The sequence below is a fragment of the Haplochromis burtoni genome, unplaced genomic scaffold, assembly GCF_018398535.1.
Source record: "Haplochromis burtoni strain Fernald_Lab_line unplaced genomic scaffold, NCSU_Asbu1 Contig_44, whole genome shotgun sequence".
In the NCBI taxonomy this organism is placed as follows: domain Eukaryota; kingdom Metazoa; phylum Chordata; class Actinopteri; order Cichliformes; family Cichlidae; genus Haplochromis; species Haplochromis burtoni.
Window position 1 is genome coordinate 1,988,760 of NW_024582405.1, and position 26,565 is coordinate 2,015,324.

At 42.0% G+C, this 26,565-nt stretch overlaps 2 protein-coding genes across 12 annotated transcripts in view; one reads left to right on the forward strand and one right to left on the reverse strand.

Annotated features, from left to right (window-relative positions):
- Window positions 1–12,848, forward strand: tmem19 (transmembrane protein 19). 3 transcript variants are annotated; one of them, XM_014333227.2, is made up of 8 exons: window positions 1–50; window positions 5,046–5,193; window positions 6,361–6,474; window positions 9,045–9,182; window positions 10,546–10,622; window positions 10,705–10,882; window positions 11,329–11,538; window positions 12,546–12,848. In XM_014333227.2, the coding sequence occupies exons 2-8, from the start codon at window positions 5,064–5,066 to the stop codon at window positions 12,704–12,706; spliced, it is 1,008 nt and encodes a 335-aa protein (XP_014188713.1). In that variant the 5' UTR covers window positions 1–50; window positions 5,046–5,063; the 3' UTR covers window positions 12,707–12,848. The 3 variants fall into 3 exon arrangements, with proteins under 3 accessions (XP_014188713.1, XP_042076115.1, XP_005921113.1); XM_042220181.1 differs by lacking the exon at window positions 1–50 and adding an exon at window positions 3,122–3,245; XM_005921051.3 differs by lacking the exon at window positions 1–50 and adding an exon at window positions 4,027–4,251.
- The window catches only part of LOC102294821 (RAB3A interacting protein (rabin3)), a 16,709-nt gene continuing 2,982 nt past the window's right edge, over window positions 12,839–26,565 (reverse strand). For 3 of the 9 annotated variants that reach the window (XM_042220177.1, XM_042220179.1, XM_042220178.1), the window contains exons 2-15: window positions 26,440–26,517; window positions 21,139–21,259; window positions 20,240–20,356; window positions 19,764–19,930; window positions 19,522–19,687; window positions 18,619–18,714; window positions 17,876–17,953; window positions 17,586–17,801; window positions 17,364–17,492; window positions 16,696–16,808; window positions 16,563–16,586; window positions 16,161–16,260; window positions 15,397–15,466; window positions 12,839–15,317 (exon numbers count right to left, since the gene is read on the reverse strand). In XM_042220177.1, coding sequence (XP_042076111.1) covers window positions 15,235–15,317; window positions 15,397–15,466; window positions 16,161–16,260; window positions 16,563–16,586; window positions 16,696–16,808; window positions 17,364–17,492; window positions 17,586–17,801; window positions 17,876–17,953; window positions 18,619–18,714; window positions 19,522–19,687; window positions 19,764–19,930; window positions 20,240–20,329 — 1,332 coding nt within the window. In that variant the 5' untranslated portion in view covers window positions 20,330–20,356; window positions 21,139–21,259; window positions 26,440–26,517 and the 3' untranslated portion in view covers window positions 12,839–15,234. The remainder of the gene's footprint in view (window positions 15,318–15,396; window positions 15,467–16,160; window positions 16,261–16,562; window positions 16,587–16,695; window positions 16,809–17,363; window positions 17,493–17,585; window positions 17,802–17,875; window positions 17,954–18,618; window positions 18,715–19,521; window positions 19,688–19,763; window positions 19,931–20,239; window positions 20,357–21,138; window positions 21,260–26,439; window positions 26,518–26,565) is intronic. The other 6 variants (XM_005921045.2, XM_005921046.2, XM_042220180.1 and 3 more) reach the window with 4 other exon arrangements.

Sequence of the window (26,565 nt, forward strand, 5' to 3'; positions counted from 1 at the left end):
TTTCGCACAAACCACATCTCCTCTGATCCTCCTCCGCTCGTCGCTGCTCGGTAGGTGGCATAATCTCTCTTTCCTTCAATAGCTTTCCTCTAGTGTGTGTGTGTTCATAGTTTGATCTCAGTTAATGTTTTTGACTGATAGACATTTATGGTGTGTATTCAAAATAAACTACTGATATTAAATCACCACTATGACTGTGTGTGGGTTTAATATTGGAGCATAAGACCAGGCTACAAGAAATCTGAGCTGTAAATTATCCGCAGGTTTGTGCACCTGTGTGAATCAGTGGGAGGAAGATATAATTAAACAAATTCTTGTTTTGAGTATTTAGTCTATTGTAATTTGTTAAAAACATTAAATCATTTTTGCTTTATAGTTTTGGATATACACTCTACGGCCACTTTATTACGTAGACCTTTTCAACTCTTTGGTAACACAAACACAAACATTTATTCAGCCAATCCTGTGGCAGTAACTCGATGCATTTAGATGTGGTCAAGATGACCTGCAGACATTCAAACTAAATATCAGAATGAGAAAAAACATTATTTTAACTGGGTTGAACGTGGCGTGGTTGTTGGTACCAGATGGGCTGGTCTGAGTATTTCACAAACTGCTAATCTGGTGGGATTTTCTAACACAACCATGTCTGGGATTTACAGAGGACAGTCCAAAAAAGAGGAAAATATGAAGTAAACTGCAGCTCTGTGGGAGAAAAAGCAACAGTAACTCAAATAACCACTTGTTATAACTAAGGTATGCAGAAGAGCATTGCAAACTCAAACTTTGCACCCAGGCTAAAGCAGCAGAAGACCACATTGGGTGCCACTCTTGCCATCTAAAAATAGAAAAGAAAACAAAGGCTACAATTCACACAGCCTCACCAAAACTATGCAATACAAGACTAAAAAATGTTTTGTGGTCTTATGAGTCTCAATTTCTGCTGCTGGCTGAAACTAAGTAATTATAACAACAACAAAACAAAACAAAAAAAGAGTAATTATAATATACTTTTTTAAAATCCCAAGATTGGTATTTTTTGTTACAGAACTTTAACATTATTTAAACGCATTTAAACACACAGGGGGGGCTTAAATAAGTAAAAAAGATATGAAATTATGTCATATATACTGTTTGAGGTGTTTTTATGATGAGACACAATCTGTTCTAACCCTGGTATTAAAAGTGTGTAATGTGTACAAACTGCTCCACATTCATTACACAGAAAAGCTTTTAAAATGTTGGCAGATACAGAATCACTTTTATTAGCCTGTACAAATGCAGTGGAACAGAAATACATCTGATCTCAACAATGTGGTAGTTAAAGCTGAGCTGAGCTTCACAGTCAACTATAATTAGACTTTAATTTATGTGCAAATACCTGTGACTGCAGTGAATATCCCCTGAGCCTCAGACTGACTTTCCATTTGTAGTGGTAAATAGTAAATCACCCCACATAAACCAAAATAAGGACAGAAGAGTTGAAGGTAAACTGACCTTTCTTATCAGCTGTACCTCAGCACACTGTACACCATGATATCTTAGCCAGAAAATCATTTTGAACCACTGTGACACGACAAAGCTAATTACTAACATCCCGTTCACTGTCTTATTCCTAACATGCTAGCTTGTTGAGCAGTTTTTTGATTAAGTGTTACAGATATTTGGCTATAAACCAAAATGATGAAAAGTCAAATTACCAATTAAAGTGATAAGAGTTAATCCTGAAGGGAATGTGAATAAACAAACCAGTCTTAACCCACTGCCAGCCTGCTCCTGTGTACATTGAGCTTTATCAGTAATATTCACACACTATTTGCCAAAAACAACACTAAATACTAAAGAATTTGGAATTAATCATCTGGGAACCATGAAAAACAATGTGCAATCAGGTCACCAAGCTCATTTGGAGATGTTGCACAGAAAATGTTGTAGCTTTCGCTTTGGGCTTTTGTAGCTATTGGAACCAGCTGAAAAGTCAGGGGATTACCATAACTTAAAGAATTTATCCTCAGGGAACCATGCATCTTAGCATGTAGCATCATGGTAATGCATCTAATGACGGATGTATTTAATTTATTTACCATAAAGGGTTATCAGAATTGATAGCATTTATTTCCTGGGTTTGATAACTTTCTTGTAAATTGAAGGAATATTAGAAGATTACCAAAGATTTTTGGGATCATCATCTGGGAACCATGAATAAACATGAATGGAATTGAATTGAACTGAAGTGAGTTGATAACATTTGCTAGGATTCATCCTTTGAACACCATCAACTCTGTCCAGTTTCTAAAATTATATCAAACGTGAAATTTAAACCACATGGAGGCACAAGAGTGAAGCCCAGGGGATCTCCAAAGTAACTGGGACTGATCATCTGGCAACCGGTGCAAAGGTTTTGTTCACTTTATCAAGTAGATTATGATATCCGCAAACAAAATAACTTGGCATTAGATGAAAATTTGGATCCAGTTAGGATTCATCATATCAGAACTTTGAATTGCTCAACGAATTCATTGTAAGCATCCAGTATCTCTGAGAAGACATTAGATTAAAAAATGTCAACACCATGATGGCACTAAACAAAAAGTGGTGTCAATAAAAATGTATGTTAATTGTCTGGGAACTGTGAATATCAACACAATGTCAAGGTAAGCCATGCAGTTACTGGAGCTAATTTAATGAGGGGGGGGGGTTGGGGAACGTTCATCATCTGAAAACCATGATCAACAATGTGGAAAGATTTAGGCCTTTCAATCAGTTTGAGTTGGGAAGATTTCACAGAATATTAAGGCCATGTCAGAGGATTACCAGAGTGGGTAGGATTCATCCTCTGGCAACCACGAATCGTCACACAATAAAATGATAATTCGCACAGTACCTACAGAGGTATTTGAAGGGAAAATGATCAAACCGGTGGATAGATATTTCTTGTTATTTGAAGCTTCTGAAATCTCCAACTGTATTCTCAATAGGACATAATTGATTTGACTTAAGTGTGTCAATCTTTGATTTTTCATCAGACACCCGATAAAAAAAATTCTGCTGTGATGCAAGACAACAGAACAGAACAGAGGTCTCTCTGTGCTCTGCTGTCAGGAAGAGAAGTATTTCCCATGGGATCGTAGATTAAAGGCTGCATTTTGAGCGGAGCTTTAAAGCTCTTGAAGATCATTGGAAGCTCAGAAATTCCAAGAAGAATGGCAAGAATGATTATAGATATTATTCTGTTTCATCAAACGGTAGGACATCGCTTTCCATGTAGTCTGTCTGTAAGGGTTATTTACCTGTTGCCTTATGTTTTACTTGAGTCCAGCTTCTTAAAGAGTAAGCTGCAAATCCAAACAAGCAACACTACAAAAACTCGATTACACCAATTTTTGCAGGGTTGCTCCACATGTTTCAAAATCGGTTTCAAGATTTTTCAAACATCCAAAAGACGAACGTCAATGTAATTTTAAGTTCCACGTATGTGTGCACAGTAAAATGCCTTTACATGCCAGGAAAACTAGATATACAAAAGGCATGAACCTCATTGGTCAAATTCCAGAAATATTGCCAAATTATTGTAAGGAGGATCATGAGCACCTCAGCAAGATCTTTAAAAATAACGTTGTGGGTGTTTAATTATCCAAGTCTTACCAGTCTGAGCTGAGATGGATGACTCTAATGGGGTGCAGCGTTAGTATTTTCTTTTCTTTTTTCATTTTTATACGGGACTCAACTGCCTTAATTTGATTTTTTTTTAGTTTAAAACACGAAACCTTTGGAATGTCTTCTGAGTAGACACCAAATTACAAAAGTTTTTAAACCAGAAATATCTTCATAAATATCTTCAATACAGCTATCAATTAAACACAGTTATTAATTGATGAAATATTCCGATTTCGCCTGTGCTTTGTCGTGTTTCCACCTATGCCGACCTATTTAAAAAAACAAAAACAAAACCCTAAAACAAACAAAAAACAAAAAAGAGCTGTAATTTGGGTTACTGTCCCTTTAAGAACTCAGTGGCTGGCTGCCGGAAGTGGGTCCGTCGTGTTTTCTCCCTCCGGCAGGTGTTTTAGCCTGGAAGCTTTAGCTGAGCTTCTGAATTCCGTTTGGTTTCACTGCTAAAATCTTTTTCTCTTTAATTATATTTGTAAGAAACACTACTGTTAGTTGTTCCACTTAAAAAAATAGAAAGCTAACCTCCTCGTTAAAGTAGGGCGTGTAACCGACAAGTCGTGATGGCTCAGGAGATAAACGGTGAGTTTATATATGTATTTTATTTTTTTTAAGTACCGCTTAAATATATTCCCATGTACCAAACTGACACTTCAGCCCGGTGTTTGATATTATTTTAGAGTGTTATTCTGCTTTGTTTAATTTGAGAACACTTAGTTCTCATATTTAGGTGTATAATTTCAATGTTAGGGAGGTCTGATGGCGCTTTGTTTTGGTTCCGCTCTCCTCATGACTCTCTTCATGGCAAATTAAGAGAGTGGTTCTCAGGCAGTTCATTTAAACAGAGCAGAGGGAGGATGAGTACAGGCTAGCCTGAGGTCAGCCAGTGCCAGCGGAGAGTCAGGAGGTTTGAAATGAGGCGGCACAAGGGTGTTACCTGAGAGGTGTACCAAGCTGGGCTCTGCTTCAGGCTCCAGGAGGCGAGTTTTACATGTCATGTGACTCTTTCTGCACAACATGATTCTTATGAGTGCCACCTATTCCAAGGAATGATATTTTTATTTAACTAGCATATTTTATTATATGTAACTTCAAGGTGCTTAATACAGAAAATAACAAACCTAAATGCTGTGTAGTTTTACAATGCAAGCAAAATACAGCAAAATAAAGCATAAAAAGAAGTTTAGGCTGTATTAGGGTTATATTTTCTGCTCTGAGGCACTGTTCTGAAGGAGAAATGAAAGTCTAGGCAAAATGAGAACTTTTACTTTGTTATTAAACATGTTCTGACCAACTTGAAGTAGCAGTATCGTTTTCTTACAGCAGCAGAAACTATCTAACAAACACTGACGTGACTCTGTCCTCCTGTCCTGCAGCACGGGCCGTCCCTCAGCATGGACTCTGAAAATGACATCTTGATGAAGGAGTCCATCAACATGATGATTGACATGATCGTGCTGTGTGCCACTTTGGCACTCTCTCTCTTCTTCTGGATCCTCTCCCTCACGATGAGCACGTTCTACGGTGAGCTGTCCGCCTGGGAATGTTTTCACTTTAAGGGTTTTCTTTTCCTTAAAACTGCCTTCAAACAGGAAGTTAATCCATTAAATCATGCGCCCTTCCATGTGCCCTGAATACCTTTCACACTAACTTAGATTTTTTTTTTTCTCCTGAAGTGGGTTAAAAGCTGAACAGACCTCAGTACCATTTTTCACAGTCGTGCATGGACAGAGAGAGCGTGGCAATGAGGACACGAGGCGTATGTTGAAAGACAAACTTGACAGCTGTCAGGAAGAAACTCAGTTCCTTGTATGTGTGCGCATACTTGGTGAATAAAAATGAGTCAGCGTCTCAGGTCTTTCTTTTGAGCAACATGATAAGTAAAGTTTGGGTTTCATGCTGTTACTCAAATGTTTGTGATTGAGCATTTGTTTGTGCTTCAAGCATTAGATTTTCACAAATGACGAGAGATGTTACAGCATTTCCACCAAGATTTTCCTCCCTTCTTCTGCCTTCTTCTTCTCCTTCTTATACTACTTCCTCCTCCTTCTCCTCCATCTTCATCATCCTTTGTCCAATATCCTCCATCACTCCTAAGCTGTCCGTCATATCATTTCTAAGCTTCTCCTCCTGCTCACTCCCAGTGAAAATCTGAAGACCCCACCTTGGCCTCCAGTCTTTCTCTCAGTACCACCGTCCCCACACAAAAAATCACAGTGGGTCTCACTACCATCTTGTAAATCTTCTGCACTCGTCTCCACCCGCTGCACCTGCCACATTTAAATTATTTCAACAGCTTACATTATCGAAGCACATCAGCTCATTTCTCGTCTCTCCGGTTTTATTTTGAAATCATCATCATCAGATAGATTTCCCTTCTACAGCTGTCCCCACTGAAATCAGTCCCTGCATGGTTTTAAATTAAGACACAGTTACTGGATTGTTACACTTTGAGTGACCTGACACTGTTGTTGGAGTTGATCACCTCCAAAGCCCACAATGAGTTATATTTAAAAAAAAAAAAAAAAAGTGCATCTCATTTCTTTTTAATATTTAAAATAAAAACTTTTTCACTCTGTGATCAATTTAAAAATAAAAACGGATCTTTACGTGCTTCAGTAAATCCTTCAAACGATCAGTCGGGTGGAGAGGTGCTGATGGTAGTCTTGGTGTGTGTGTGTTTGTTTTCAGGCACGCTGCAGCCTGTGTCGCCGTGGCGTTGGTTGTTCTCCATCTTGGTACCCCTCACGGTGACGATGCGAGCGCTGAAGAGACGCAGTCTGGACCGATCGGGAGCGCTGGCCGGTGAGTATTTGTCATCACCTTTACCACCTGCGTGATGTCAGAGGAAGTTGTTTTGGCTGCCTGGCTCGCTGCTTAGCCGTTATGAAGTCATTTCGAGTGAACATTAGAAGAGTTGTGATGTTTGGTGTGTGTCTACACTGCGTTAAGTTGCTGCATTGTGATTGGTTAATAAAGTGGTGGGTGAGCGTGTTTTGGTTTGTTTTGTTTTTTAAAGGGGGATATTCTATGACCTTTTAAAATAAAGAGGATTCTCCAATACTTACATATTTTCCAAGAAGAGGCACATTTTAAAAAATCCAAACCATTTTTCAGTTTCAGATAACACGCCAAGCTCTTCAGGCTGCTGCTTTTGCCTGTTTTCTTGGTATTATATGACGTAAGCGATGCATTTAAAACCAAGGACTGTAACGCATTTCCAGCACTCGCACCAGAAAACAACTAGACCTCTTACTACGAGTCTGCAGATGACGCACAGATCTCGTCATGTGACCCATTAAACTGAAGTCATGTTGGTCACAGAAGACTTGTTCTCATATGCTTGAGTTAAAGAGCAGAAAACTGGATTTCTGGCCACAGTCATGGACTTTAAAGATCTAAAACTCATAATCCACATTAATGCTGTCACAAAATCGGCCCATGAACGGACTCAATTCTCACATTAGACACCTTTTCATTCCTGAATCGGTACTTGTAATGTAAACCAGAGCCTGAATTCGATAAAGTTGTGAAAATATGTGTAACAGACAAGCAGAGGGAATTTTTCCACACGTCTCACGTTGCTGTCTTTAGTTTGAAATATTCAGCTTACTGCTGATATCTTCCATTTGATGTTTATTTTGTGGAATTTGTTTACAGTTCTGTGAAAAAGCATTTGCTCCCATCATTCATTCAGGATTTTCTGGTATAGAGCAGATTTCATGGCTCCATTAAGCATCCTAAAGCAGCCTCAAACCATCACACCACAACCACTACGTTTGACTGTTGGTATGATATTATTTTGATGAAATCTTGCATTAGCATCTACAGAATGCTTTCAACAAACTCTCGGGTATCATCCAGATTTTTTTCTTTTTCCCAAATATGAGCCGAGCCTTTGTGTTCTTTTAGCTCAGCACTGCTTTTCTCCTCGAACTCTCCTACTGTTGCCATTTTTTTGCCCAATCCCTTTCTTATTGTTGAATCACGAACTGTGACCTTGCAGTTCTTTAGATGTTGCTCTGGGTTCTTTGATGGGTCGTTGATGACCTCTTGGAGTAATTTTGGTTAGCCAATCTCTCCTGGGAAGAATCACAGAGGTTGACTAGAGTCCCAAAGCCTTAGAAATGTCTTTGTAACCCTTTCCAGACTGATTGAAATCAATGACTTTGTTTCTCAGCTGTTTCTTTAGATTCTGGCACGATGTGTTGGTTCTATTTGAGATATTTCTTCATTCAGCAGGTCAGGCAGTGAAATTGAACTCGGTAGTTAATTACAAATAATTCATGAGTTACTTTTTGACATGGGCCAGGTACGTTTGGTTGACTGTTTCCCTTAATAAATGAAATCATAATTTAAAAAGTAGATATTGAACTTGTTCAGGTTATCTTTCTCTGATATTAAAATTTGTTTGATCCAAAACATTTAAATATAACTATCCATCCATCCATCCATTCGCGTCCGCTTATCCTGTTCAGGGTCGCGGGGGGCGCTGGAGCCTATCCCAGCCGTCATAGGGCGAGAGGCGGGGTACACCCTGGACAGGTCGCCAGTCTGTCGCAGGGCTAACACACAGGGACAGACAAGCACTCACATTCACTCGCACATTCACACCTAGTGGCAATTTGGATTATCCAATTAACCTATCCCCACAAGGTGCATGTCTTTGGACGGTGGGAGGAAGCCGGAGTACCCGGAGGGAACCCACGCAAACACGGGGAGAACATGCAAACTCCTCACAGAAAGACCCCGGCCTGATGGTGGAATTGAACTCAGGACCTTCTTGCTGTGCGGCAACAGTGCTAACCACCGTGCTGCTAATATAACTAATGTGCCAAAAAATTAAGAAATCAGGAAGGGGACAGTTACTTATTCACAGCACTGTAAGTTTTCACATGTGAAGTGACAGTCATTAAATTCTTGAAGTTTTCCTTGAGAGTTTTGATTTTTGCTTTTTATGGATTTGACATTCAAGCAACTTAAAGAAGTCCAGACGATTTTCTTTGCAATCTCCTTTGAGCCACAAAAGACCTCACAATTCTGAAAACTGAATCACGAGGCTGCTGCCTGAAGTCGAGGCAATTATGAAAAGAACTGATACTGATCTGATTTATTACACTGCTGAATGATGCCTCTGTGACGCTCAGGCGATCTACAGTATATGAAGAAGGGAGGTGATTTTTCTGCCTTCCAGGAAACGCAAAATGAAACTATCTTTATGGGGTGGTTTTTTTTTTTGGTTTTTTTTTTTTTTGGTTTTTTTTGTAAAGCTTGACATCTTCAGCTGGGTTTGTTCTTTTTAAACATTTGGCAACAGAACGGCACGCTCTGAATGACTGGTGAGCTTGCGCTAACATGCGTTTCTGTGCCCTCAGCCCTCCTGGTGGGGTTTGTGTTGACGATGGCAAACTATAGCTTCTTCTCCACTCTGCTGGCCTTCTTCATCACCTCCTCCAGACTGACCCGCTGGGGAGGAGCGCAGAAGAAGAAGATCGACGCCGAGTACAAAGAAGGTGAGAGACGTAAAGGCCTCACAGGTGCTGCAGAGACTGGTGGAAGCTCTGTGACACAGTGAGGAGGCGGAGCCACAGAGAGAATGAGAGATGAAAACACTTTTGATGTCTTACTCAAACTAGCGGCACAAAGCATCCGACCATTAGCTTGTGGGTGAAGTAAAGCGTCGATCAGCAGCTCCACTGACTGAAACGGAGCTGAAGCTGTGCATGCACTTGTGTTTGTAAGAAACCAAATTTAAAGCTGATAACAAACTTTGCTGCCATCCTCAACAATTCTAACAGACACACCTGTAACATGCACAGGTGTGTCTAAGCGAGGGAACAGCATTTTGTTGGGGGGGTTTTTTTAGGTTTTTTTTAGTTTATTTAACAAAAAATTAATATGTGCGTAATTACTGTGTTTAAAAAATAAACAAAAAAATTCTAACTAAATGATGCATTCTCATAAACCTACAATCAGCTCTGTGTTTTATCATCTGAGAAGGGATCCCCTTTCCCCAAACTGAAACAAAGAGGTAACAGACATCACAGTCATCTTAATAAAATATCATCTTCTTCCTCCTCACCTTAAGCCTCGTCTCCTGAACTGAAGTCAGGGCTCTAACACACGAAAACATACGTAAAATAGCTAATTTATGTCCGATATTCTCACAATTACTTATCGTCAACAGATCAGACATGAGATGGATAAACAACAACAACAACAGCAGCTAGTTATAAGCTAACATAAGTTTTCCAGCCTCTCCCAGAGTAAATAAAGGCAGATGCTTCTTACCCGGCATTCACAGCTGAGGTAAACGGTGAACTGACGTATTTCACTGTCGGGGGAAAGGGTCACTTTGCCATCAGAGTACACTGACAGCAAATCAGGAAGTGTGTTCACAAACAACAGTAGAAACGTGCACTCCGGTCACAGCTTTTATGGAGTACCGTCTAACTTTAATACTCGGATCTCTTGTAGCTGGCCAAAATGCGTTTGTCCAGCAGCCACCATAGCTAGGATCTCTATTTAATTGGGAGGGGTTAGGAAATAGACCTCTGTTGACCATAATCTGTAATCTGCTGGCATCTAGTGGTGAAAATGTAACTTTAAATTTAATTATTTTGCATATTAAGTTTATTCATATGAAATTTAAATAAACTAATAACATATTTTACATTATTATACTAAATACGTTTATTTATTGCTTTTTTAATGGGCCAATGTGACGAGTTTGCTTTTTAAATGATCTGTGGCTGAGAGAGGGAAAAAAACTAAGCATCTGATTAGTGACTCCCCTTGACCCACCGCCTTTTACCTGGGCTGCTTAAACAGTTGTCCTGGAACAGTTTGAATTAAATGTGAATTACTTGTTTTTAGGAGGTCAGAGGAATTGGGTTCAGGTTTTCTGCAATGGAGGTGTTCCTACTGAGCTGGCGCTGCTCTACATGATCGAGGTAAACTGAGAAGCACAGGAAATAAGCTGCTCTGTGTGAGCGTAATGTTAGTAAAGTTATTCATTTCCTGCTCGTGCTTCAGGTGGGTCCAGGTGAGATCCCCATCGATTTCAATAAGCAGTACTCTGCCTCCTGGATGTGCCTCTCCCTACTGGGCGCGCTCGCATGCAGTACCGGGGACACCTGGGCATCTGAGGTGGGGCCAGTCCTCAGCCTATCAAAACCGAGACTCATAACCACTTGGAAGGAAGTCCCCACAGGTGAGGAGCCAGTAAGAGGGTGGAGTAATGATGTGAATGTTCCACTTTGTGTTAAAGAGGGGAAAAGTCCCACAGCACAGTTCAGATCAGACTGGGGTTTTTTTAAGTTGTGAAGCTCAGGACTCCTGAGAATTGACTCTTTTCCATGAAGCCAAACACACAGATTAGATTTTCACAACCGTTCATCAGGACGAGGAGGCGTGATTGTGAGCTTCATTAATAATGTGACTTGTCACATTGATTTATCTGAAGAGAGTCCACAGATGAACACTTCTTTTCATGCTGTGTGGCATCTCATTAAAAGGCTGTACGTACAGAAGATCAGCAGTAAACAAAAAATGAAATCATGTTTTTAGATTTCAGTTGACCTAATCATGCATCCTTTTGCGCTGAAAATCATTTTTAGATAAGTTGCCTCATTTTTCTGGGGCTTTTTTTCCCTGCAGGAACAAACGGAGGCGTTACTCCCATAGGATTGGTTGCCAGCTTCCTCGGTGGGGCAGCAGTGGGTGTGGCTTACTTTGTGACGCAGTTGCTAACAGTCAGCGACCTCCACCTGGCCGACCCCCAGTGGCCGATCGTCGTGTACGGCGGCGTGGCCGGCCTGCTCGGGTCCATGCTGGACTCTTTCCTGGGGGCGCACATGCAGTACTCGGGTGGGTTTGAGCCAGATCTCATGTGAATGTTGTTAAGTGTTTGCATACGTAGAGAAACTTCCTGATCTGCCACACAGCCTCTGATTCTGTCTCGCAAACCCAGATGTGTCAGACAGATTCAGATGTCGCGTTCATACTTTGAACCTTTAAAATGTTGTTTGACATCATTTACTGACTGAATCTCAATCCGGGCTCATCTTCACTCAATTGTTCCAATAATCTCCAAGATCCAGCTGCAACAGATGTTTTTCATCAGTGTGATCAGTTACAACATGATCAATGATTGATCAGTGTCTGAAGCTTTACACAGATCAGTTTGATTTAAACACCAATTCTCAGCAACGTACAGCAAATGTTTGCAGTCTGACTGCTGAGTTACAGAGATGAGATTAAAGTTTAGTTTGAGCTGATTATAAATCAGATGTTAGGATTTTTCCTTTCCGCTGTTGCCAAAGTGCCTGCTCATATGGTGTCGTCTGATTGTTGGGTTTTTACCTCACAATGTGAAGCTCCTCGAGATGATTTGCTGCTGTAAAAAATAAGATTGAACTGAATCTGATGCTGAAGCTTGACGTTCATACGGAGATCAGAGGAAGCAGGAGAACAGTGAGTGGCTTCCTTTTAGAGTATTAAACATGCCCAGTTAGAGTGAAGTTCTGCAGTTTCTTTCCCTATAATAGTTGAACCATTGAACTCAGCAGCCCTCAGAGATCAAGCAGCTTTTACTTCAGTGAATGTTGTTGGTTTCAGGAGAAAATCCCAGCTCATGGAGTTCAAACTTATTTCACTAAAAATTAAACAGAATTAAAACATAGCTTCAGAGGGGCTCTCCTAAACCTCAGTCCCTGTTTAGCTTGACTGAAACAAGTAAACCGCATCTGCAGACTAATAAAAAAAAAAAAGAAAAAAAAGAAAGAGTTGAACTTTTTGGTAACGTTTTCTGCAGCTGGGATTTCCTTTCGTGCAGTGACACGCAGAGATTTTCTGACTTTTCTGTGTCCCCTCAGGCTTTGACGCGAGCATCGGGAAGGTGGTGAGCTACAGCTCCGCCACCACCCAGTGGATCTGCGGGAAACCCATCTTAGACAACAACGCAGTCAACCTGTTCTCCTCTGTCCTCATCGCGCTCATCCTGCCGGGGCTGGCCTGGGGTGCGTGGCCTCAATAGACTGACACTAAAAAGCACAGTTCACAGTTGTCTGCCTGTTTTATGACCTGCTGGCTGCCTGAATTAGTGTTATTCAAACATTGACTAAACATCTGAGACCAACATTTTTTATTTTTATTTTTTTTTAAACAAAAAACAAAAAGAGACAGGTTTTAATAACTGAGCCACACCTGCACCATCAGCTGCACCCACACCATCAGCTCAAAGCCACTGTGTTTTTAAACATGACATAGGAGGCCATGGATGTATTAAACTTCACTGCCAACCCCTCAGTCTGGATGTGACTGATTTGTTTTAGATGAGATGACGTTTCTGCCATTTAGTGAAAAAATAAAAATAAAAAAAAAAAATCAGGAAATGAAACTGGTGTAATTTTGACGTAAACAAAGAAAACTGGCAGCAGGGTGGAAGGTTGGTGACTGTGTCTGCAGAGCTGTGATGAATATGAACACAGCAGCAAAGGGAAGATGGAGCATTAAGGTTAAACTGCTCTCAAAAGTTCAGGTTGAGGATCCGCGGTGGACGGAGACATGAGGGTACGTCTGAGGAGGCAAGGTCGGTCGTTAATATGCAGCCGTGTAAAAGTTCAGTCGAAGAAGAGAAAATGTGGAGGAGTCCACGGATCATTTTCAGAGGTATTACTGTTTTTATTTCAGTGTCTGAGAGAGAAGGCACTAAACCAAACCGGGAGAGTGACATTGACTATGAACAGGCGAGAGAGAGACGTCAGGATTAAATTAATATATATATAAAGTTTACAGAACAGCAGGTGCGCATGCACGCACGCACACACACACACACACACACACACACAGCTTATTATCTACACGAGTCCTGATTGGTCACACGGAGCTCGCTGCAGAGCGCCCTGTTTCACAGCAGGATATGTTAATGTCCAGCAACAAAACAAAAACCCTCAGAAACTCAAAGAGCCGACATCAAGTCCTTCCTCCTGCAGATACATGTTCGATTATTTCTGCAGCTTTTTTCTGTAAGTAAAAAACAAAAACACTGTATCCCACTCTGCCATCATCGAGACCTCTAAATTAACTCAAAATACAAGCTTATTCAAAGTTTACTAAATAATAACAACTTGACCTTTTTTCCCCTCTCTGAAAATATATGATAGACTCGCCAACAGTGGAGGAAAGTGTATTGTAGCAAAGCTATAATTACTTTAACTCAAAATTTGACATTTCTCAGACTTTTCAGACCCAAAAAACCCCAAGAAGCCCCAAAATTTGATGATTAAAGAGCTCAATAATTTGATGTAAAGTCTGGAAAACAGTTTTAAGTTGTTTGAAAATAAAAAAACATTCTGAGAGCAGAATTTCAATGGAGAAAAATCAAAGTGCTAAGAGTGAGTCAACTTAGTGTTTCACATGAGGAAAAAAAACTCTGTAATTTTTGATATATGAATAATGAAAGATTGACAAGAATAAGTAAAAATACTCAAATTCATGTTAATTTAACATTAATTATTACATTGTCAAAATTTGGAGGTTGAAAGAATTGTTCATTTTAATTTGACTAAAGCTGAAATTGCAGGAACGTAAATACATAATTTAAAGGATTATAACTAAGAATAAGTCATGAATTTATTTTAAATTCAACATTTACAGAAAAAAAATTCAAAATTTAGGTTGTAAAAATGAAGAATTGTAATTCTGAATTCTTCAGCTGAGACGTTGTCACATCAGCTGTCACTTGTTCCCTGCGATGAGTTTTATCATAAATATATATATATACCCAAATATTCTAAATTGTTTACATTTTAAACGGCTGCAGTTTTACTAAAGCTTTACTGCTGAAATAATATTTTCATGTAGTATTTAAGGTGAAAGTGAAGTCTGCTTTGAAAGCCACCACACATAAATCCATAATGACAGTTTCTGTTATGAATGGCGGTTTATTTTGAAAAATCATCCTAAAGAAAAAGGAAGATGTGTCCCGTTAACTAGCAGGAACCTGAAGCGAACCTGAAAGCGCAGCACGACCTGCAGTTCCTCGAACATCCACTTTAGGTGCCACAGACGTCTCCACAACAGTAAACAAAAGGGGTTATTTTTCCTCAGTTTCTGTGATTCTGTTTACAACGTTCTTCCTCTTAAAACAATGACTTTATTCTACGGTTCAACTTCACCCTTGAAATATGACTTTTATCAGATATTCTCATATTTCTAACACCTATTTTTGATATTTTTCTCGCTTTGAGGCTTCAAAACCCACATGAATCTCTCCAGAGATCACATGTAACTGATGACCAAACAGTCTGTAGTGTTAGTTTTTTAGAAACATGTCAGTTTTCTGACACACTGGAGTGTTGCATGTTTCAGAACCCAAAGAAGTCCAGATCAGTAATGACCACCGGCACCAAAATCACAGTCTTCAGTCTTTTTTTGTGATGATTGAAAACAGTTTCTCTCTCTCACACAAAAAACACTCACACAAAATAAGGGGGAGGGGCAAGAGCCAGGGTGGGGCGGGGCTTCAGCTCAGACTCTGCTGTGAGTGGAGGACGGCCCCGGTCACAGCTGGTCTTTGTAGTAGCCAAGCTTGGCGAGGGACATTTCCCTGCGGAGCTGCATCACCTCCCAGAACATCTGTTCTGCTGCAAACACAGAGGGAGGCAGGGAGTTTAATCACACTGATATCGAGCCACCACAAGAATCCACTGGCGCGTTTCTTACCGTCCTGCTGTTTGACCAGCCCTTGGTGGATGTAGCGGATATAGGTGAAGAAGTTGCACACCGCTGTGATCTGAAGGAGAGAGGACACTGCTGAAAACACCAGTCAACAGTTTCTGAGCTTCAGGTGAAGTCATGCAAAGCTACTCTGCAAAGAGTTATAGACTTAACGTATTTATTCCTTATGTTTAATGTGAGGACAGGATTACATGCTGAACTATAAGCTTAGTGATTTTGCTAAAACTTAGGTTTCTGTTAATTTAGACGATTTAAAGTATTCAGATTTATGTTCTAATTTCTCATTTACATAAAAAAAAAACACTTAAAAAAAATAAAAATCATGGAGGGAGGTTTCTAACTACAGCTCCTGTGACATTCACTTGGGGCTCCAAGTTAAAACTTTGAAGAATAAATAAACACATTTAGAGAAAACAGTTTGTGTCTCTGTGGATAGTTTCATCCTTCATAACAAGTGTAAGACTTAAAGTTAGAGGCATGGCTGCTTTAATTAGTCATTCTGAAAGCTCTTCATTCTTATCCTCGTGCAGAGGGACTGCTCATGCAGAAGTGCAGTAACATGCACTGAATCACCTCCAGAGTTGTTTTCTTACTTTTACAGTGATGGTGGAAGAAGCTGGCAGGATTGTTTTAGTGCTCACTGAGCTTTGGAGTAATTTAGAAAATGTTCTGGCTCAGGAAAGATGGACCGGACATAAAGGGGAGGTAAAGCTTTCAGGTGTGAGTGGATGGCTGGGTGTTACACTCACTCTGTATCTACAGTAGGGAGACACGTAGTAATAGCTGGACGAATCTCCAAACTTGATTCTGTGCTTGCAGGTTTTGGTCTGACCGCTCAGGGCACATTTTCTACCAGATGGACATAAACAAAAACAAACAAAGAAAAAAAAAACATGAGTTAGCTGTTACTTTAACAGGAAGAAACAAAAAAACTCCTACAAAGCAGAAACTACACAGGAGCAAAACTAACACGGCTTGAGGCAGCGAAGGAGGAGAAGAGGACGACAGGATGGCTTTGACATCCTGAACAGAAGTTTAGAAGGAGGGAATAAGTTAGCAGGAGGGTTTGGAAGAGCCGGATGGAGGTGGGGAGCAACTGAGGAGAGGCTAAAGAAAGGGAAAAAGCTAATGGGGGAGAGAGTCAGACTTACGTGACGAGCTCAGACCTGCGCCCACTAGAGGAGGAAATCGGAAGATGGAGATGTAATGATGAAGGAGTGAAAGCTCAATGCAGGGGAGAAAGTGTGTGCGTGTGTTTGAGTTCAAGTATGTGCACGTGCTCACTTTGGTCCTCCACACTCCACCGCCGATGCTTTGACCACAGGCAGCGGCTGGAAGCCGACTGGTTCCACACTCAGTGTGTTCTGCTCCACGGCCTCTAAGATGGCCGAACCCAGCTGGGGGAGAGGAGAGGAGAGGAGGGCGTTAACGGACGCAGGAGGTATCAGAATCTTTCTGATTCATGTCAACATGCATCTCCAGGGGACTCAGAGCGGTCCCGGCTTTTCCCTGGGATTTTCTAAACCCTGCACATTTGTCAACTGCACTTTTTTAAACAATCAAATCAAACGCATACCGAGACAAACCGGGTGAAGCCTTTTCCAGCTGGCAGAGGGCGAGCACGGGGCACGCCTTGCCAGGTCGCCACCCACTCACGCTCAAATCTTCTTACTGTGAGGCGACAGTGTCCCCAGAAGGCAGATGCACGCACCTTTAACGAACATTTTGCAGCTTTGTCTACAGAAACCTAACATCTTTTAATCATCTGAGCTAAACAGTGACTGAGTTTGTGAGATCAGATCACAAGTTTTAAACCTTCTAAACATTTTGATCTTCACAACAAAAAAAACTGAAATGATAATATCAGTGCTGAAATCTCAGATGGGTGCATGTTTGCATGTCTTTCTACTCCTAATAAAGCGCTTTTAAGAGTTCGGGAGGTCGTCATGTACCTCGCTCTTGTTGAAGGTCAAGCAAGGGTAGATGTCCTCACGGTAAATTCTCTCCAGAAAGCTGCAGCTTCGGTCGAACGTCGGCTCCTCCTTCCATGCCTTGAACTCGCTGAACAGCTGACCGTCCACCTGCAAGTCAGAAACTATGTGTAGTCTCATCATCGACTGTTAAAGAAAAAGCTCTGGGAGCGTGAGCACTCCTCCTCCTGCTGCACCTCTTACCTCCCGACACTCGCGTACAATGGGCTGCGTGGCCGACGGGTCGGGCTGCGTCCCCAGCATGGCGGAGGAGGTGCTCTTGTTCCTGCTGTGGCCCTTCCTGAAGGGAGTCTTCACGCCTCCTCCTGTTCCCACAGAGGGAAGCTCACCCACCGGGGAGGTCGGGGAGGAGAGCACGAGAGTCTTCAGAGCCTGAACCTCCGCCTGGAGGACGTCGATCTGAAGAAAGAAACAGAAATCCTCAGAGTAAGCAGGTAAACAGTCTGGTCTGATGTGGAGTGGTGAGGTCTCACCTTGCCCAGAGCTTCTTTCAGCTGTTTTTCAGCATTTGCCTGTTTGACGTTTGCTTCTCTCACCATTTTGTGAGCCTCCTGGAAAACACACAGACGGTGAATCAGCAGCTAAACGAGCTCAGTGCAACTGAAATATCATAAATAAACTCAAAAACACAGAACAGGAACATAAAGGTAATCTGCATTTATAGACACGCACAAGCACACAGAGTCCCAACACCTCCTGCAAGAGAAAGCCAAGAGTGAACGAGAGCACGGAGGAAGAGGAGTTGGAGCAGCACGTTTTCAGGGCTCGCCGGACAGATTCATTCAGCACAGACACATCGGCTCTGGACCTCACATGTCACAGGAGACACTCGTGGAAACATTCTTAGGTTTTTAGCATTGTGCCTCGATCTGTGGTCGAGTTTGAGCTTTTCAGCAGGGCTATCTGTTGTTAGGCAAAAAGGCTGCACTTCATTTTTACCATAATACAACACAAAAGCTAGACTGAACAAAAATGATAATTTAACTTCATTCTCATCAAATTCAATTATCTGCCCATATTTAGAGGAAACTTGCGATGCCTGATGGGTGACAAAACCAAATGTTTAGAGTTCACCTAAAAGCTTTGTTAAACCCGTCACACCTCTTTCACACTGCCTGTGTCAATCACTCATATTCTTTCTGTCCGGTGCCTCAGGAGGAAGAGGAGGAAAGGAAACAGGAAGTAGAGGACACAGACGTAGGGTAGGTGGACCGACCTGGAAGAGACTGGCGGTGAGCTCCTCCAGCTCCTGGCCGAGCTGATCTCTGACTTTAGACAACCTCTCACACTCCTCATCCTTCAACAGCAGCTCCTTCCACACACACACACGCACAGCAACACAATAGAAAGACAACCAAATGAACATGTGGAAATGAAAGCATGTCGACAAACGAACAAAGAGATGAAATTAAAATAAGTGAAACATGTTTAACACAAAAAATCATTTAAAACATGCTTTTAAATAAAACTCTGAAAATTACACGATATCGCTCTAAAGTAATGAACGCTGTGGTGAGATGTAGTGAATACACACACACAAATACACACGCACACAAACATAAAGGAAAGCAGTAACATTCGTCTTGTTGCGTGGCAGTAACGTCCCTCAGTTACTCAGAAAAACCTCAAACCTTTCTCCAGGAACTATTTTCTTTTTTATTTCCAGTCTGAAGAAGCACACAGTAAATTACAGCTCAGCTGAGGCAAGACGTGATCATTGTTTACATCCTGTTGTCACAGTAAACGGGCACTGCCTCCTGCACTGTGGCTAAGATCTGGTAGAAATAAAATAAATCCTAATGAAAGACGTCTGTGGATTTTAATTGTATTTATTTTTTGAATTACGGTTTCATAATTTCTGAAGACTGCCCATCTTTAAATTATTTCTCTCATCTTTTTTCTGTCCTCTCTCATGTCTCTGCTCTTGATCTTATTTCTTTTGTCTCTCCTGACAAAAGCATCCCTGAGTTTGGGGTGAACGGTTCCTTCAAAGCTTAAACACGAGAACTTGAGTTAAAGTCATGATTAGGTCACTTTCAGGTCAGATTAGTCTGGGGGAAGCTGACGTTGTGATGTCTTCTGCGTGATGAAGACATAACCCTAAGTGAGCGCACCCTACCCTCTGAGCCTTGGCGAGCTCCTCCTTCAGCCTCTCACATCCTTTCTCTCGGACCTCCATCACCGACGGGCTGCGCAGCCGTGACAGGCTGTCGCTCAGAGCACCACACTCCTCCCCATCCTCTCCGGACATGAACTCGGCCGACTCTGCCTCCAGGCCTGGCACGCTGTGCGGGGAAACAGCACAGGTGAGTTACGGATTACGGCTCATCGATTGGGTGCAGGCGCCTGTGTTTTTGTTACCTTCCATTGTGGCTGTGCCGCGGTGCTGAGTACACCGGCTGAGTGGGCAGCTGATCTGCTCGCAGTGAGGTGGGGAGGCCCGGAGGAGGTGCTCCCAGAGAGTGGGTGCGATATAGAGAAGTGGGCGGGGTGGTGTGACGGATGGCCGGGCGCTGATCCGATTGGTTCTGCAGGGCAAACACAAGCAGTCAGGGTGACACAAATTCCAGAACAGTGAGTTTATGATATTTCATCTTCACGCACAAACACACAATGAACTTTTCCACACAGGACACAAAAAAATCCTCGACAGCGAAGGGTTGTTTTTTTTGGGGTTTTTTTTTTTAAATCATGCACAAGAGAAGACTTGGAGGCTGCGCAGATTTCTAAAAACAAAAACATTTTTATACCCGATGAACGATGAACTACGAGAGTGGACCTCCTGAAACGTGAAGCATGCAGGGAGCTAACGGGAACGGCTGGAGCTCCGACCTTACCTGAAGGTCAGGTGTGGTGGGCGAGGCCAGATTCACCTCGTGGAACCCCTCCAGAGTCTCTGCATTGTTCTGACCGCTGCTGCAGGCCATAGCAACTGCTCTCAGACATCATACACTCTGAACAGACACACACACACAGAGCCGTGAGTCGTGTGAAAGCTGCAGCAGTCTCGCTTCAGTAGACTGCAGATGGAGAATTGGTGACTAACAGCGGGGGGGACCCAAAAAACAGGCTTCAAAAGATGTTTGTTGGTGAATTAGCAGCTGTCAGCGCTCTACTCGCTGCAAGTTTGCAATTAAAAAGTTTCTCGTTAACGCAGACAAATACAAAAGTCTTTCAAATGGAGCCTTTATGTCCAGTTTATGCGAAGCTTGTAAGAGGCAGTGGTGGTCTGAAATTCAGCTGATTCTGTATGCGCTCCTGCAAACAGGTTCACGACTACACCCCCACAAAATAAAATACCATCTACCTGCAAAAAAAAAAGGAAAAAAAAGTAACAGTCTGGCACTCTGTTTGCTGCCCCAGCTGGACACACAGAGTACTGCGGCATGCATAATTCAAATCACCACCTCAGAATTAAAGAAAACATCAGTGTGTTTTAATCTTGTGATTATTTTTCATGTGAAACCCTGAAACTGTCAAACTCTTGCAGGTGAGTTCAGGTGTTAAATTCAGAGGTGTTAAACTTAAGGTGAGCACAGAGAAGAATTTTCAGCAGATTAATGAGGAAACAAAATCTGCATGGTGCTCACAGCAGAAACAGCCCTGGACCTTATTAACGGCTGTTTGATGACCTGAAGAAATAATAAAATAAAAAAATTATTTGGGTTTTTTCTAAACAGGCTAACACGCTCGGTGAAAGTGTCTCAGATCTCAAATTGTTTTCTGTTCACTGTACCATGGTGCAGCTGTGGATAGAGAAATCTGGAGGTTCAGTGGAGGCCCGAGGACAGGCAGTCAGTAAAACTCAGGTGAAGGAGTGACTCAGCACACGCCAACAGGAAAAGACTGTCCTGTACCTGAAAAACAGGGAAAGAGGCACAGAGACAGGTTAGTTTTACTTTCTGCTGTGAGTGAGTTTAAAATATTTGTCTTGGTAACCGATCCTAAAGATCATCAGGCTTAGAAGTCACTCTGTCTTTTAAATATCCCCTAAACGCCTTTATTTTTAATGGTATTTTTTAAAATCCTTAAATGAACCCCTACTACTCCTCAAAGAAAGAAAAAAAAACTGGAGGTAGCAAGAGCTCAGGCACTTTTTGCAGTCCAAGACCTGCCTGAGCCAGCAGCAGCTCCAACATGAGCTAACATTAGCTGGTTTATGGATGCTGACTCGTAACATTTAGAGAGAATGAGGCGATCCCTGCATTTACCGTTTTACTGTCCGGATTCCAAACCTTAAATGAGAGCCGAGCTGAGTGGGCAGAAATTTCAACAGTAATTAATCTCACAGGCGGAAACAGGAGATGTCTTTGCCCCAGACTTCACCTGTCAGGCTGCTGAACTGCTGATTTCAAGGAGGGTTTCTGTGTTTTTCAGTTTCTTAAGAAACATTATAATCGTCGTTTTATTGATTCCTGCACAGTTTTCATTAAACTCCAGGTCTGAACACAGTGTACAGACATCGCTCATGGTTTCAGCATGACAGCACAGGAGCTCAGTGGGACACTCTCTTGGATTTCGAAGCCAGTTTTTCCATCCCTAATTGAGACGTATCCACACAATAACTCACAATAACGCCTTTTAATTTAAACTGAAGCTTTTTTAAAATGATTTCCCTTTCTCCACTGAGCATTAGTTAGTAAGTAAGTAAGTAAACTTTATTTATTAAGCGCTTTTCACAGACAGGCAATCACAAAGCGCTGTACACAAATATTAAAATAAACAATAAAATCAATAGACATTATATACAATGTAAAAGATCAAATGTAATAATGTAATAAATAAAAAAATAAAATATATATTTTTTATATATATATATATATATATATATACACTACACACACACACACACACACACACACACACACACACACACACACACACACCCACACACACATATATATATATATATATATATATATATGTAAATAAAATATGTAGATCAACAAAAGGCTTGTTTGAACAGAAGAGTTTTTTAACTGTTTTTTAAAAGAATCCACAGAGTCAAGCAAACGTAATTGTAGTGGTAAACTGTTCCGCAGCCTTGGTGCAACAGACTGAAAGGCTCTGTCCCCTTTTGTCTTTGTTGCAGGTTTCACACCAATAAAAACACCAAGCTCACTGCACTGGTAGAAAATAAAGATGGCTGCCAGGGAGACATTAGGCTGAAGTACACCTGTGAAGCAAACATAATTTACTCATCCTTAATGTCTGACTGCTCTCTCAGTCCCTGCACTGTCATGACCAGACACATGACCCCACGTCACGGACTGTTATTCCTCAAACATCTATATACAGCAATGTGTGTTCACAAGATTTTCAGTAAACTTGATCTCTGACCTTGAGGTCAATGTCCATGAGTTTCAGCTCGCCTAAGATTTCTAGTAGACGCCCCTACACCAATCTTGAGTCATCGCTGCCCGCCCGGGTTATGACAGGACACCATCAGCCTTCAGGCTTAGGAGTAAAAACTGCAGTTCCTCTGACATCCACTTGAGGCCGCCTCCAATGCTGAGTCAGTTCCCATAGACTCCGATGTTAAAGCAGGTGGTACAAATGTGCTACCACAGGCTGAAGGCTGTCTAACTGACAGTCCCTGAACTCGACCTCTGGACTGTTTGTGTTGTTGGCACTTTTCATACTGGATTATCTGGCTAGTAATGAGGCGTCCTGCATTTTGGTGAGAGAAATTTTAGTCTTCCTCATCAGGAAGCATTACAATTACTTGACTATATGTGTCAATCCTGCACCTCGTCCCTCTGAGCCTGGTCTGATGGCAGTAGCACTGCTGCTTCACTGCGATAAAGAGGACATTTTAACCTTGGAGGCAACCTCAAGTGGCCGTTAGAGGAACTGCAGTTTCAAGTCCAAACAGAAAACTCATATTTTAAAGCTTGCTAATCTTTAAATCTCTGAGCTAGAAATGGTAGCAAGGACCAACAAGACTTCACACACCAAGCTCAACAACCCAAAACACCACCACCAAAGAAAAACAGCACTGTATTTCAAACATCTTCCGGTTAGACATTAATTCGTCTTTCATCTGCCAGCACTATGATACAAAGTCCACCTGAACTTGCCGTTTTCAAGTAGGGAGCGGGCACGAGGTGGGTCTCTTGCAAGTTTAACCCATGCAGCTCCCTTATCTTCCAGTAATGTGGAGTTATTACTGCATTTCCTCCACAAACTGCCCAAAGTTAATGTACAGCTCATGAATAGGGATGGGTACCGGTATCAGAACTGTATGGGTATGTCAGAACCGGTGCTGACATAAACTGTAGTAACCAGACCGAAAAGCAGCGCACATTCTGGTGCTTTATTTCGGTGCTTTTTTTCCTGAGATGTCATACACTTTGGATTCTAGCCAATCATTTTACCTTTGCAAGCGTAGTAGGCGGGCCCAGGTACGTACAGTGGGGCAAAAAAGTATTTAGTCAGCCACCGATTGTGCAAGTTCCCCCACTTAAAATGATGACAGAGGTCAGTAATTTGCACCAGAGGTACACTTCAACTGTGAGAGACAGAATGTGAAAAAAAAATCCATGAATTCACATGGTAGGATTTGTAAAGAATTTATTCGTAAATTAGGGTGGAAAATAAGTATTTGGTCACCTCAAACAAGGAAAATCTCTGGCTCTCACAGACCTGTAACGTCTTCTGTAAGAAGCTTTTCTGTCCCCCACTCGTTACCTGTATGAATGGCACCTGTTTGAACTCATCATCTGTATAAAAGACACCTGTCCACAGCCTCAAACAGTCAGACTCCAAACTCCGCCATGGCCAAGACCAAAGAGCTTTCGAAGGACACCAGGAAAAGTATTGTAGACCTGCACCAGACTGGGAAGAGTGAATCTACAATAGGCAAGCAGCTTGGTGTGAAAAAATCAACTGTGGGAGCAATCATCAGAAAATGGAAGACATACAAGACCACTGATAATCTCCCTCGATCTGGGGCTCCACGCAAGATCTCATCCCGTGGGGTCAAAATGATCATGAGAACGGTGAGCAAAGATCCCAGAACCACACGGGGGGACCTGGTGAATGACCTGCAGAGAGCTGGGACCAAAGTAACAAAGGTCACCATCAGTAACACACTACAACGGCAGGGAATCAAATCCCCAGTGCCAGACGTGTTCCGCTGCTGAAGCCAGTGCATGTCCAGGCCCGTCTGAAGTTTGCCAGAGAGCACATGGATGATACAGCAGAGGATTGGGAGAATGTCATGTGGTCAGATGAAACCAAAGTAGAACTTTTTGGTATAAACTCAACTCGTCGTGTTTGGAGGAAGAAGAATACTGAGTTGCATCCCAAGAACACCATACCTACTGTGAAGCATGGGGGTGGAAACATCATGCTATGGGGCTGTTTTTCTGCCAAGGGGACAGGACGACTGATCCGTGTTAAGGACAGAATGAATGGGGCCATGTATCGTGAGATTTTGAGCCAAAACCTCCTTCCATCAGTGAGAACTTTGAAGATGAAACGAGGCTGGGTCTTCCAACATGACAATGATCCAAAACACACCGCCCGGGCAACAAAGGAGTGGCTCCGTAAGAAGCATTTGAAAGTCCTGGAGTGGCCTAGCCAGTCTCCAGACCTCAACCCCATAGAAAATCTGTGGCGGGAGTTGAAAGTCCATGTTGCTCGGCGACAGCCCCAAAACATCACTGCTCTCGAGAAGATCTGCATGGAGGAATGGGCCAAAATACCAGCTACTGTGTGTGCAAACCTGGTAAAGACCTATAGTAAACGTTTGACCTCTGTTATTGCCAACAAAGGTTATGTTACAAAGTATTGAGTTGTATTTTTGTTATTGACCAAATACTTATTTTCCACCCTGATTTACGAATAAATTCTTTACAAATCCTACCATGTGGATTCATGGATTTTTTTTTCACATTCTGTCTCTCACAGTTGAAGTGTACCTCTGGTGCAAATTACTGACCTCTGTCATCATTTTAAGTGGGGGAACTTGCACAATCGGTGGCTGACTAAATACTTTTTTGCCCCACTGTACGTTCTTTTAGAGCAGAGCTACAGATTAAAAATGCCCAAGGCGAAGCGGTCAAAAGTCTGGCTGTACTTCACAGCAAAAGATGCAAACTCAGCAGCCTGCAACAAGTGCTTTAAGCTGATACTGTGATACTGTGCAAAGGAGGTAACACCTCGAATCTGATGAAACACCTCGAATCTGATGAAACACCTGGCAACGTATGCATTTTGTTAAAAGCCGAGAAATGCACCGTATTTGATAGCTTGCTGCGAGACCTCACACCGTGCACATCTACTGCGGGTGTGGTGCCTGTTATCGGACCCGGAGTTAGCAACATCCCCCAAGAACCCGAAGACGAGAGTCCTGGCCCCTAGCCCTGCCAGTGTAGCAGAAATGATGAAGGATGATGATGGCAGCAGCAGCCATTCTTCTCTGCGTGAGTAGCTTAATGTTGTTCGTGTGTAATTTACGTTGAGTAGGCTAACCACGTTATTACATTAATGCACGTAAGGTGAACTAGCAAACATCGTCGTAGTTACATGCGGCTCTTCTTGTTTGATGGCAGATACTCCCTTCACCCTGGCCAAAAAGGCTGAAATGACCAAAGAAAAAGTGGGAAATGGCTAAACACTTAGACAAAATTGGTGTTTTTTCCATTGTTTAAGCACTGCTTCCAGCCAAGAGTGATACCATATATGCCCTATAGCTGCAGAAAAGGCTAACATTGTTACCTTTTTACAAAAAAAAAACAGCTAAACATAAGAGGTTTTTGGACAAAGTTTGTGTTCTTCATTCTTTAAGCACCGGTTCGAACACCGTTTAAGCACCGGCACGTTTCAAAAGTACCGGTTTGGTACTGGTATCGGATAAAACCTAAACGATACCCATCCCTACTCATGAAGGCTGGAGTCAAAGTTCAGCAGGCAGGCAAGAAGTTCCCTCTGAAACTTCATACCCGAGTTACTATATCATTAACCAGCATCACCGTGATGTGCTCCCAAAGTAATTAATTACTTCTTTGTCTCTCTCCTTTGCTTTGCATACCTCAGCAGAGTGGCTGAACAGCACACCGGTCACACCTGCTCCACCTGGTGTGTGTGTGTTCAGTGGGTGTGTCCTCCTCTGATGAATGTAAACACAAAGAGAGACTTAAGAACAAATAAAGCTGCT

Bases quoted from the DNA above. Each gene is read 5' to 3' on its own strand.
- tmem19 (XM_042220181.1), top strand. From the start codon at position 3,204: ATGGCAAGAATGATTATAGATATTATTCTGTTTCATCAAACG. The intron at 3,246-5,045 runs GTAGGACATCGC...CCTGTCCTGCAG, and splicing joins TTATTCTGTTTCATCAAACG to CACGGGCCGTCCCTCAGCAT. The intron at 10,883-11,328 runs GTGAGGAGCCAG...TTTTCCCTGCAG, and splicing joins TTGGAAGGAAGTCCCCACAG to GAACAAACGGAGGCGTTACT.